General features: G+C 38.8%; 1 protein-coding gene across 3 annotated transcripts in view; it reads right to left on the bottom strand.

The window, feature by feature from the left end:
* The window catches only part of LOC118913774 (cytochrome b5 reductase 4), a 94134-nt gene that overhangs the window by 6926 nt on the left and 73693 nt on the right, over nt 1–13515 (bottom strand). For all 3 annotated transcript variants that reach the window (XM_036888013.2, XM_036888011.2, XM_036888012.2), the window contains 2 exons: nt 5621–5771; nt 5216–5302 (listed from right to left, as the gene is read on the bottom strand). In XM_036888013.2, coding sequence (XP_036743908.1) covers nt 5216–5302; nt 5621–5771 — 238 coding nt within the window. The remainder of the gene's footprint in view (nt 1–5215; nt 5303–5620; nt 5772–13515) is intronic.

Genomic DNA, 13515 nt, shown 5'->3' with positions numbered 1-13515 from the left:
GCTCATGCAGTCTGAATGACAATGGAAGTAAATAAACTTGTCACAATAAATTATGTGAATGTAGATTGATAATGATCTGACATGAAAAGTCTTGAAATATAAATGTATTCATTCAGTCTAAATCCTATGTGGAGCCTGCAGTCACCCAGCAACTCACCCCCTCCTCCTCCAGCCAGTCAGCTTCCAAAACCTACATCCCTCCATATTTCCTATACGTGTGTCCTAACTTCCCATTTTTATCACCACAACTCCAGTTCAGGCTTTTATATCTCATTAAAATACTGCCCTAATACCCTTAGCCCTAAATCTATCTGACACATCATTGCTATATCATTTCTCTTAAAAACCCAGCCCCAATCTTATATATATTTTCTGCTTAATAAGTATCAGTGGTTTGTCACTGCCCAGAGAAGAGTATTTCAGAATATTGGGGCCTCCACTTTTCTCCGTGTCTCTACATAAAAATACTAGAACAGCAGGAAAAGTTTCTATTTGCTCATGGGAAAAGTAACTCACGAAATAAGCAGCCACAGGTTAAAATTTGATAAAATATACATATTATGGAAACATTTCTCAAAATGAATCTGATGAAACACTAGTGTTCCTCCAGATGCTAGTGGTATTCCATGCAAAAAGATTATCCTATCAAATAAATTTGGTTAAGAACAGCTACATAGATTTCCTCAGAATTTCTCAAAGCTTTGAATATGTTCAATTCATAGTAAATCTTCAAGAAGTTAATATGGTACACACTGCTTCTCACTTACTTAATCATAGAGCCCTTTGGGGGAGAACACATGAACACTTCAGGAACACATTCCAAGAAACAAACCATTTGAGGAACAGCTGAAAAGAACAAAGTTGTGAAAGGGTCCTAAGTAGGGGCCCACATACCTGAGTGCATCATGGGTTGGGAAAAAGCAAAGGGGTTCAGGCACACTGTTCAATTTACTTATGCTTCTGGACTCATCAGCTTTGCTATCTTAAATGGAACTAATGTATTTTTAGTCCCAACACCGACACCAGAGTACAGAAACATAGTCAGAATCTACAGAGCCTGTCAGTAAAACAGGAGATGAGGAGCCCAGTGTGGTTCAGCCTTCCCTTGTCCATGAAGTACATGCTTCTTTCATGTATGAATTATACTCAAGGTCTGCCATTGCCTGATTTTAGCCTACACTGTAAAGCAAGAGTAGAAGTGATTACTATTAAGATTCCTTCTGATATGGATATAAGGTTTAATGGTTACTTTTATAGTCATTTCACATTGTTCTCCTTCATGTTCTGTAGGTACTTCAACAAAACTGGACTCTCCTCTTTTGCTAAAACTCCAAATACTGACCCAAAAAAGCTAACTTTTTTCTTGTTTAAATTTTATACTTAATGACATGAAAACTGGATAGAAATAGAAATATCCCCCCCAAATACTTATGGCATTACCTATTTTTTGCAGTTCTATTAAGGTTAGCTATGTGGTAAATGAAGAGATACACTCCCTGGACTGCATGAGGAAATGAGCCAGCACAGTATCTTGGTCAATGTTGTACTCTTGTATACAGGCACATGGTAGAAGCGCACATGTATTTCATGAAAGAATGAATGTTACAAATATGCTAATTCTGGAGTAGACACCTTACATATATACCATCTCACTGACCCCCTTCTGAAATAATTCCATGTCCCTGTTCTACAGATGGAAAAACTGGGGCTCAGTCAGATCCAAGGTCACAAGGTTAGTAAGTTTCCATTATACAATGATGCTTCCAAGAATTTCATCTGCTGATGGTATTATCTTGATACACTCTGAGGGCAAGCACAGCAGGCTTGATGGAATGAAAAGACCAGGTCACACACCAGCGCCAGCCTCATCATGCAGCCCCCTATTCCTCCTTGTCCCACAGAGAGTTGAGCAGAGGGCTGAGACCTAATCCTATAGAGAGCAGGGCATTTCACTTACTCTAACTACAGTATTTAAGAGAATTAAAAAAAATATTCACAATCCAGTAGTAATTCAGCCAGGGAGATGTGTCCAGGTATCATAAACTTTATTACTAAAACTAGAAGTGATATAGGAAAGTCAAGATGTAAGAAAGATGCACCCCTATGTTTATTGCTGCACTACTTACAATAGACAAGATATGGAAGCAACCTAAGTGTCTATCAGTAGATGAATGGATAAAGAAGATGTGGTACATATTATACACAATGGAATATTACTCAGCCATAAGAAAAAAACAGATCCTACCATTCACAACAACATGGATGGAGCTAGAGGGTATTATGCTCAGTGAAATAAGCCAGGCAGAGAAAGACAAGTACCAAATGATTTCACTCATATGTGGAGTATAAGAACAAAGGAAAACTGAAGGAACAAAACAGCAGCAGAATCACAGAACCCAAGAATGGACTAACAGTTACCAAAGGGAAAGGGACTGGGGAGGATGGGTGGGAAGGGAGGGATAACGGTGGGGAAAAAGAAAGGGGGCCTTACGATTATTAGCATGTATAGTGGGGGTGCACGGGGAGGGCTGTACAGCCCAGAGAAGACAAGTAGTGATTTTACAGCATCTTACTACGCTGATGGACAGTGACTGAAGGGGTTTGTGGGGGGGACTTGGTGAAGGGGGGAGCCTAGTAAACATAATGTCTTTCATGTAATTGTAGATTAATGATACAAAAAAAAAAAGATGTAAGAAAGCGTGATTTAATATACTAAAAAACACCCTTAAATGCCAAGCAAAATACAAATGTGACTAATTAAAATTACCTTATACTAAATCTGAACTTTTACTTTCCTTTTATGTATGAGACTCAACCATCAACAGTACTACATAACCTACCTATAAGCCTTTAAGACTAGGTTTCTCCAGCACCTTCACAAAGCCTCAGGATATGGTAAAATTTCCAAGAGCTATTCCAAAGCAATCTACATAAGCACAGCCCTTCAGTTTTCCAGTGAAGGCCTGATCAGGAGTCTCCCAGGAGCATCAATTATACAATCCTAGAAGTCAGTGCCAATAGGGTGCCTGCAGCAGGATAAATGTCTCCAGAAAGAGGAAAAGAGAAGGGTTAGAGAGGATTGAGAGAGGGGTGGGGTGGGGAGAGAGAGGGAGGGGAGATGGGGGGGGAGGGAGGGAGGGGGAGAGAGAGGGAGGGGGAGATGGGGGGAAGGGAGTGGGAGGAGAGAGCGCCAGCGAGCAGAGGCGCAAGCACGTGCCAGCAAGGAGAGAGAGGGGGCAGGAGCGGGAGGATGGAGGCAGGCCACTGCCATTTCTCTCAGCAAGCTGGGCAGTGATCACTCTCCTGTGAGTGCTGTTAGAGCCAGTCATCCAGAAGTGAAAAAAAGGGGCCTTTCCTCATCCTCAATACTCCAGCCTATGCAATTCCACCAACCCAAATTATGTAGACCAAAACAAAACTAACAAAATACACTTTATGTTCAGAGACCAACAATACATTCCTTTTTAGCAACTACTTCTTAAATCAAGCTTAACTCCTATGAATAGACTAAAAGCACAATGTTCATTGAAATAATAGTACCTGGAATTTTTTTTTTTGTACAAGGAAACTCTCATAGAATACCTTTGTCAAAAACTGACAAATACTTAAAAAAAAAAACAAACCTAGTTAAAAAAGCCTACCTATGCTGGTTAAATTCTTTTAAATGTTTGTTTAGAAAAATAGCAGCTCCAAGTTAATATGGAAATGAAACACATGTATGTACAGGTCCTCTATAACCACAATTCAAATATCTGAGGTAGGGCTTCACAGTTTCCAAAGCACTTATACTATCTCCAATCTTCACAAGTGCCTCGTGAAGTAAAAGGAAAGATGCTATCAGTTTATTTTGAAGGTGAAGAGCCAGGCCCATAGAGCTAAGTAACTTTTGAATAAAGTTTCAAGCTAGTGATGGTAGAATGAAACTAGAATTTAGGTTTCAGTTAAACAATGCATAATGTTCAATTAAACAATGCATAAGAATTTAGGTCTTTAGGTTTTTCAATAAATGCTGCTTCTACTTTTCCACTCTAAAATAGTGAAAAAGACACTTGAAAACCTAGGAATTCATATTTCATTAAATTAGGCTCTTAAACTGCCATATAACAACCTAAATATAGCAAATGCTTTAGATTTATATTTTAAGAATGTAACAGGAGTACATACTTGGAGGATAAATGAGTTCAGGTCCCCTTTGATTTGTGGAAGTCCTTTATAGAAAGAGAAAGAAGAGGAGGACGGGAGACAACAGGGAGAAAAACTGGAAGAGGCCACAGCATCACTGGTGCAGATACTCAGAGGGACCCAGAGCTCCTGGGACAACTGGGTTTCTGGGCTATGGGATTCTCCAAGAAGGCTTAGAACTTGATACCGTACTAGTATTAATGTAAATATCTACTTCACATAATTTCTTAGAAATAGCTTTTGATGACTATGGAATTGCTTTAGAAAGTATGACAGCTTGTCCATTTCAATTTTTTCCTAAAAAATGCATTTAGAATTTCCTACTGCTTTCAAATACCTTTAGGGGAGATAGGGTATGCACTCGTTTAAATTATCTTCTTTTTTCAGCTGACAGCACTAGGGCTCTTTTTTCAGTGCAAAGGATTTGCACTTTGTTCTCCTTGCTGCCTCATTCTACCACTGAGCTCAGTCTGACTCAAACTTTTTTCTACCAGCGTTTCCCAGAGTAATGTTGTACAGGAGATCACTAGTGATACAGCAATTAATAAGTATTAATGTAAACAAAAATTGAAAAAATCTTGCTGAACAATGCATAAGGCAGCCCCATCTTGGAAAGTCACAATGGTTGTTAAAGGTTCTAAGAAATCTGGTAGTAAATATGTTTTTGCTTAATCCATTCTCACCAAACTGATTTGGTCTGTCCCCATTATAACAAGAAAATCTTGAATTACCAAACTGGCTACAGTGGATCATTTTCAGTGAAATCCAACTCAGTATAAATAATGTAACATAAATATAAAGCTTAGTATATATTTTATTGATACATATATTATGTCACATTGATCTTACCAAATAGTATTTCTTTGGGGGAGGGTTATTAACATTATTTGCATTCTAGAGAGTTATCGATTAGTTTATTTTTTTCTTTGAAAGAACTTCTTGGTCAAATAAAGACTCCAGTCAAAGGAAATAAGGCATAGACTGACTACACATATATGGATACTTAAATACAGAATTAATACCAGTTTAATACCTTTTATCCTTAAATGCTAATTTCTCCAGTTGACTTCTCCAAATTATATCATCCTCTGTTTTATTGAAGAACATCAGCTTCACCTTCCTTAAAAGAAAACAACAACAACAACTCAAAAAGAACTATTTCAAGTACATTTAAAATATGCATGAACTGAAAGTCTAATAGGGAGCTGCCATGACTATGTTTAGTGCAAAGTAGGTGACCAAAAGTATCAAAACTAAAAGAATAAAGTTAATAAAACAACTAGAACTGGAGGAGGAAGAGTAAATGATGAATAAGAGAATGAGAACATGTCTATTAAGATCCACTATTTAATTAATTTAGAATATTGAATTAATTTAGAAAACCTTATATTAATCTTATAGCCTCACAAAGGATAGTGATCAAGATAAAATTACATACCTGAGACTGGGTATATTAGTCAAAGCATAATTCAGTATTTTAACCATTGGTGTGAAGCCTGTTCCAGCAGCCAATAAAAAGAGATCTTCTAATTCTTGGAACTGGGATATTTTTAAATTGCCCTCAGGGTTGCTTACAGAAACAAAATTTCCTAAACAATGAAATATAAACTGTATCAGAAAAAAAAATCAGGGAAACTGAGAAGGTTAAAAAGTTAAGAAAGGATGAATGCTTAACTTTCGGACTTTATCTCAGTCTTTATGGTATGTAAGCAGTGTTAGGAATACTCACTAAGCTTCCAAGTATGTCTAGATTATATCACTATAATCAAATTAATAATGAGGTTTTATTACGCTCGTTTCCCAAAGCATCTGGAGTCTCTAACTTACAAACTACTGCCAAGTATTTAAACACAAATTATCAATAAAGGGTTAATCACTAAATAAATTATAAACATCTCAAAAGCAGAGTCTGTGTATACCTGCCTTGTATGGTACAGTGTGGAGAATATATATTCACTACTTACATATTGATTCTTAACCACAGTAACATAACTATAGAGGAGAAAATTAAAATAGAAATGTATTCTAAAAATCTTATGTTAAAAAATGTACTAATTTTGTCTCCATCAAATCTTTGAGAAGACCTACTGATTAAAACAAGAGCTCTTCTGAATTTAATTCCTGTAAAAACAAAGTGAGGTCAAAAACTACTTGTAAATACTCTGGTTTGTTTGTTGATTTACTTATATGGTGCAATCTTTCTTTTTTTTGGTATCATTAATCTACAATTACATGAGGAATATTATGTTTACTAGACTCCCTCCATCACCAAGTCCCCCCCACATACACTATTATAGTCTCTGTCCATCAGCATAGTAAGATGCTATAGAGTCACTACTTGTCTTCTCTGTGTTGTACAGCCCTCCCCTCATTATACATGCTAATCATAATGTCCCCTTTCTTCCCCCCCCCTCTTTATCCCTCCCTTACCTCCCATCCTCCCCAGTCCCTTTCCCTTTGGTAACTGTTAGTCCATTCTTGGGTTCTGTGAGTCTGCTGCTTCAGTTTTTCTTGGTAAATACTCTTGCTCTTTTCAGTTCTTCAGTAAATACTTGGCAGTAGTTTGTAAGCTTTGTTCTTATACTGCACAGATGAGTGAAATCATTTGATACTTGTCTTTCTCCATCCTGTTTATTTCACTGAGAATAATACCCTCTAGGTCCATCCATGTCGTTGCAAATGGTAGGATTTGTTTTCTTCTTATGGATGAATAATATTCCATTGTGTATATGTACCATGTCTTCTTTATCCATTTATCTACTGATGGACATTTAGGTTGCTTCCATTTCTTGGCTATTGTAAATAGCGCTGCGATAAACATAGGGGCGCATCTGTCTTTTTCAAACTGGGCTGCTGCATTCTTAAGGTAAATTCCTAGAAGTGGAATTCCTGGGTCAAATGGTATTTCTATTTTGAGCTTTTTGAGGAACCTCCATACTGCCTTCCACAATGGTTGAACTAATTTACATTCCCACCAGCAGTGTAGGAGGGTTCCCCTTTCTCCACATCCTCACCAACATTTGTTGTTGTTTGTCTTTTCAATGATGGCGATCCTTACTGGCGTGAGGTTATATCTCATTGTGGTTTTAATTTGCATTTCTCTGATGACTAGCGATGTGGAGCATCTTTTCATGTGTCTCTTGGCCATTTGAATTTCTTCTTTGGAGAATTTTCTGTTCAACTCCTCTGACCATTTTTTTATTGGATTATTCGCTTTTTGTTTGTTGAGGTATGTGAGCTCTTTATATATTTTGGATGTCAACTCTTTGTCGGATCTGTCATTTATGAATATATTCTCCCATACTGTAGGATGCCTTTTTGTTCTATTGATGGTGTCCTTTGCTGTACAGAAGCTTTTCAGCTTGATATAGTCCCACTTGCTCATTTTTACTTTTGTTTCTCTTACCCGGAGAGACATGTTCATGAAGATGTTGTTCATGTTCATGTCCAAGAGATTATGTTTTTATCTAAGAGTTTTATGGTTTCATGACTTACATTCAGGTCTTTGATCCATTTTGAATTTACTTTTGTGTATGGGGTTAGACAATGATCCAGTTTCATTCTCTTACGTGTAGCTGTCCAGTTTTGCCAACACCAGCTGTTGAAGAGGCTGTTACTTCCCCATTGTATGTCTACAGCTCCTTCATCATATATTAATTGACTGTATATGTTTGGGTTAATATCTGGACTCTCTATCCTATTCCACTGGTCTGTGGGTCTATTCTTGTGCCAGTAACAAATTGTCTTGATTACTGTGGCTTTGTAGTAGAGTTTGTGTTGGGAAGCGATATCCCCCCTGGTTTATTCTTCCTTCTCAGGATTGCTTTGGCTATTCAGGGTCTTTTGTGATTCCATATGAATTTGAAAACTATTTGTTCCAGTTCGTTGAAGAATGCTGTTGGTATTTTGATAGCAATTGCATTGAATCTGTAGATTGTTTTAGGCAGGATGGCTATTTTGACAATATTAATTCTCCCTAGCCAAGAGGATGGTATGAGTTTCCATATGTTAGTGTCCTCTTTAATTTCTCTTAAAAGAGTGTCTTGTAGTTTTCAGGGTATAGGTCTTTCACTTCCTTGGTTAGGTTTATTCCTAGGTATTTTATTCTTTTTGATGCAATTGTGAATGGAATTGTCTTCCTGATTTCTTTCTGCTAGTTCGTTAGTGTATAGGAAAGCAACAGATTTCTGTGTATCAATTTTGTATCCTGCAACTTTGCTGAATTCAGATATTTGTTCTAGTAGTTTTGGGGTACAGTCTTTAGGATTTTTTTATGTACAATATCATGTCATCTGCAACAGTGACAGTTTGACTTCTTCTTTACCAATCTGGATGCCTTGCATTTCTTTGTTTTGTCTAATTGCCATGGCTAGGACCTCCAGTACTATATTGAATAACAGTGGGGAGAGTGGGCATCCCTGTCTTGTTCCCGATCTTAGAGGAAAAGCTTTCAGCTTCTCGCTGTTAAGTATGATGTTGGCTGTGGGTTTGTCATATATGGCCTTTATTATGTTGAGGTACTTGCCCTCTATACCCATTTTGTTGAGAGTTGTTATCGTGAATGGATGTTGAATTTTGTCAAATGCTTTTTCAGCATCTATGGAGATGATCATGTGGTTTTTATCCTTTTTTTTGGTTGATGTGGTGGATGATGTTAATGGATTTTCAAATGTTGTACCATTTTTGCATCCCTGGGATGAATCCTACTTGGTCGTGGTGTATGATCTTCTAAATGTATTTTTGAAATTGGTTTGCTAATATTTTGTTGAGTATTTTTGCATCTATGTTCATCAGGGATATTGGTCTGTAATTTTCTTTTTTGGTGGGGTCTTTGCCTGGGTTTGGTATTAGAGTGATGTTGGCTTCATAGAATGAGTCTGGAAGTATTCCCTCCTCTTCTATTTTTTGGAAAACTTTAAGGAGAATGGGTATTATGTCTTCTCTATATGTTTGATAAAATTCTGCGGTAAATCCATCTGGCCCTGGGGTTTGTTCTTGGGTAGTTTTTTGATTACTGATTCAATTTCATTGCTGGTAATTGGTCTATTCAGATATTCAGTTTCTTCCTTGGTCAGCCTTGGAAGGTTGTATTTTTCTGGGAAGTTGTCCATTTCTTCTGGGTTTTCCAGCTTGTTAGCATATAGATTCTCATAGTATTCTCTAATGATTCTTTGTATTTCTGTGGGGTCCATTGTGATTTTTCCATTCTTATTTCTGATCCTGTTGATGTGTGTAGATTCTCTTTTTCTCTTAATAAGCCTGGCTAGGGGCTTATCTATTCTGTTTATTTTCTCAAAGAACCAGCACTTGGTTTCACTGATTTTTTCTATTGTTTTATTCTTTTCAATTTTACTTATTTCTTCTCTGACTTTTATTATGTCCCTCCTTCTGCTCACTTTGGGCCTCGTTTGTTCTTCTTTTTCAAATCTCAACAATTGTGACTTTAGACTATCCATTTGGGATTGTTCTTCCTTCTTTAAATAGGCCTGGATTGCTATATACTTTCCTCTTAGAATTGCCTTTGCTGCATCCCACAGAAGTTGGGGCTTTGTGTTGTTGCTGTCATTTGTCTCCACATATTGCTTGATCTCTGTTTTAATTTGGTCATCGATCCATAGATTATTTAAGAGCATGCTGTTAAGCCTCCATGTGTTTGTGAGCCTTTTTTGTATTCTTTGTACAGTTTATTTCTAGTTTTATATCTTTGTGGTCTAAGAAGTTGGTTGGTAGAATTTCAATCTTTTGGAATTTACCGAGGCTCTTTTTGTGGCCTAGTATGTTGTCTATTTTGGAAAATGTTCCATGTGCACTTGAGAAGAATGTGTATCCTGCTGCTTTTGGGTGTAGAGTTCTGCAGATGTCTGTTAGGTCCATCTGTTCTACTGTGTTGTTCAGTTCCTGTGTCCTTACTTATTTTCTGTCTTGTGGATCTGTCCTCTGAAGTGAGTGGTGTGTTGACATCTCCTAGAACGAATGCACTGCATTCTATTTTCTCCTTTAATTCTGTTAGTGTTTGTTTCACATATGTTGGTGCTCCTGTATTGGGTGCGTATGTATTTATAATGGTTATATCCTCTTGTTGGACTGAGTCATTTATCATTATGTAATGTCCTTCTTTATGTCTTGTGGCTTTCTTTGTTTTGAAGTGTATTTTGTCTGATACAAGTACTGCAACACCTCCTTTTTTCTCCCTATTGTTTGCATGAAATATCTTTTTCCATCCCTTGACTTTTAGTCTGTGTGTGTCTTTGCGTTTGAGGTGAGTGTCTTGTAAGCAGCATATGGATGGGTCTTGCTTTTTTATCCATTCTATTACTCTGTGTCTTTTGATTGGTGCATTCAGTCCATTTACATTTGGAGTGATTATTGAAAGATATGTACTTATTGCCATTGCAGGCTTTAGATTCGTGGTTACCAAAGGTTCAAGGGTAGCTTCTTTTCTATCTAATGGTCTAACTTAACTCACTTATTACGCTATTATAAACACAGTCTGATGATTCTTTATTTCTCTCCATTCTTATTCCTCCTCCTCCATTCTTTATATGTTAGGTGTTTTAATCTGTACTCTTTTGTTTCCTTTGACTCCTTTTGTGGGTAGTTGATTTTATTTTTTGCCTTTAGTTAGTATTTGGTTGGTCTGCTTTCTTTGCTGTGATTTTATTTTCTCTGGTGACATCTATTTAGTCTTAGGAGTGCTCCCATCTAGAGTAGTCCCTCTAAAATACCCTGTAGAGGTGGTTTGTGGGAGGAAATTCCCTCAATTTTTGCTTGTCTGGGAATTGTTTAATCCCTCCTTCATATTTAAGTAATAATCGTGCTTGATACAGTATTCTTGTTTCAAGGCCCTTTTGTTTCATTGCATTAAATATATCATGCCATTCTCTTCTGGCCTGTAAGGTTTCTGTTGAGAAGTCTGATGACAGCCTGATGGGTTTTCCTTTGTAGGTGACCTTTTTTCTCTCTCTGGCTGCCTTTATAACTCTATCCTTGTCCTTGATCTTTGCCATTTTAATTATTATGTGTCTCGGTGTTGTCCTCTTTGGGTTCCATCTCTCGGGAGTTCTGTGTGCCTCCGTAGTCTGAGCAACTATTTCCTCCCCCAGTTTGGGGAAGTTCTCAGCAATTATTTCTTCAAAGACACTTTCTATCCCTTTTCTATCTCTTCTTCTTCTGGTACTCCTATAATATGAATATTGTTCCGTTTGGATTGGTCACACAGTTCTCTTAATATTCTTTCATTCATGAAGATCCTTTTATCTCTGCCTCAGCCTCTCTGTGTTCCTGTTCTCTGATTTCTATTCCATTAACGGTCTCTTGCACCTCATCCAGTCTGCTCGTAAGTCCTTCCTGAGATTGTTTTATTTCTGTAATCTCCCTCCCAACTTGATCCTTTAGCTCTTGCATATTTCTCTGCAAGTCCATCGGCATGGTTATGACCTTTATTTTGAATTCTTTTTTCAGGAAGACTGGTTAAATCTATCTCCCCAGGCTCCCTCTCAGGGATTGTGTGGGTGATTCTGGACGGGACCAAAGTTCTTTGCCTTTTCATGGTGATAGAGGTAGTCGTAGGCAGGTAGTGCGTGTGTTAGCTGGGAGAACAAAGTCCCTTCCTGCTTTCTGGTTGCCCTGCCCTTTTCCAGTGCCTGTGCCAGTTACCCGCACACTGAGAGCAGGCTCTGGGTTAATTTCCTGAGCTACAGCGGGCGGGGCAGCCCAGAGCCCTGTGGGGCATGCCGGGTGTGCTCTCCTGTGAGAATGGCGCCCCTCTGCACTTTGCCCCGGCTTCCTCTGCCTTTGCCAGGCAGCTGCATGCCAGGAGGAGGCTCTGGGCGGCTGCTGCAGGCGCGGCCGCTCCCAGGCTGCTCTTCTGGGGCCATGCGGGAGGGGAAATGAACAGCAGGCTGTTTATCGCCATCAGGGGCTTTGGAGCTGCGCTGCCTCCCAGGGGTTGGGGTGCCAGGAGTTCCCCGGGATTCCCAGCTGCTGGGCTGAGTGTGCTGGGACGATTCTGTCCAGCTGTGAGACCCCTGTCCCTTTAAGACTTTCAAAAAGCACTCACTTTTATTTTGTCCCAGGGGAGCCGGCTGCGGGGTCTGCTTGCCAATTTTACTGTCCCGTTTCCCTAATATCCAGCACACCACGCACTGTATGTCTGCACTCCCGGTGCAGATGGCTAGGGCTGGGTATTTAGCAGTCCTGGGATTCCATTCCCTCCCCACTCTGACTCCTTTCCTCCCACTAGGGAGCTGGGTTTGGGGAGTGCTCGGATCCTGCTGGGCCGGGGCTTGTATCTTACCGCCTTCATGAGATGCCGAGTTCTCGCAGCTGTAGATGTAGCCTGGCTGTTGTGCTGTATCCACTGGTCTCTCTGTTAGGCGTCATTTTTGTTGTATTTTCAAAAATATACATGGTTTTGGGAGGAGATTTCTGCTGCCCTACTCACGCCACCATCTTCCCAAAATCCTGGTTTATTTTTAAATGCTTGGATGCTCGTAATTTTTCCTTTCTCATCTATAGCAGAATAGTACGTATCTTGCAGTGATTGATCAATTAAGCACTGAAAGTAACAGACACTCTCAGCTGTAGTCTGAAAGGGACCATAAGATCAGAATAGCCTCAGGAAAGAGCCAGCTGGCTGTTCATTAAAGGAGACCCACAGAATGATGTTAACTTGATAACTTTTGCCCACAGTCCAGTTCCTCCAGTGTCATAATAAAATTAATGAGACTCAAGCAAGGTACCCGATGCTAATCAAATTCACAAGAGATTAAAGTCCACATGTCATGATGTCAACCGACTAACAGCCAGGCTAACTGCACCTAGTGAGCATTACGTGATCTATCCAGAGCGTCTCACTGCCTGTGTCAGGACATCTAGAAGGCCAAAATTATCATAAAGTTGCTTGGTGAGCATGAAATTAAAACAAAGAAGTGGGTATTTTTACAGGGTAGCTCATTTAGGCCAAGACGAGGTCTCATGAGTTATCACTACGACACCAGGGCATAATCCTCTAAATGACACAAGTACTGGGGCCATGTCTAGTTCTCCTGAAGTTAAAAACACACTGATCTTGTTCTTTAGGCTTTCCTTTTTTATCCTCTATGCTAACTCACCACCCTGCTCTGTTCACACAATCCCCATAAATAGGCTATAATACTACTTAAGTTTCACTTCCTAAATTACAATCATGTATCAATCAGTCCATCACAAGATGATAGTCATTGAATGAACTAGGTTTGAGGGTATTAAAAAATTCTTTAGGTTCACACATTTATATTTATTATTTTAGTTTATGCAACCAAAGATAACTGGTCATGTCCATCATGTATAGAT

Source organism: Manis pentadactyla, chromosome 12, assembly GCF_030020395.1.
Source record: "Manis pentadactyla isolate mManPen7 chromosome 12, mManPen7.hap1, whole genome shotgun sequence".
NCBI classification, from domain to species: domain Eukaryota; kingdom Metazoa; phylum Chordata; class Mammalia; order Pholidota; family Manidae; genus Manis; species Manis pentadactyla.
The sequence above is the reverse complement of the archived record's forward strand: the minus strand, read 5'-3'. Positions and strand labels throughout refer to the sequence as shown.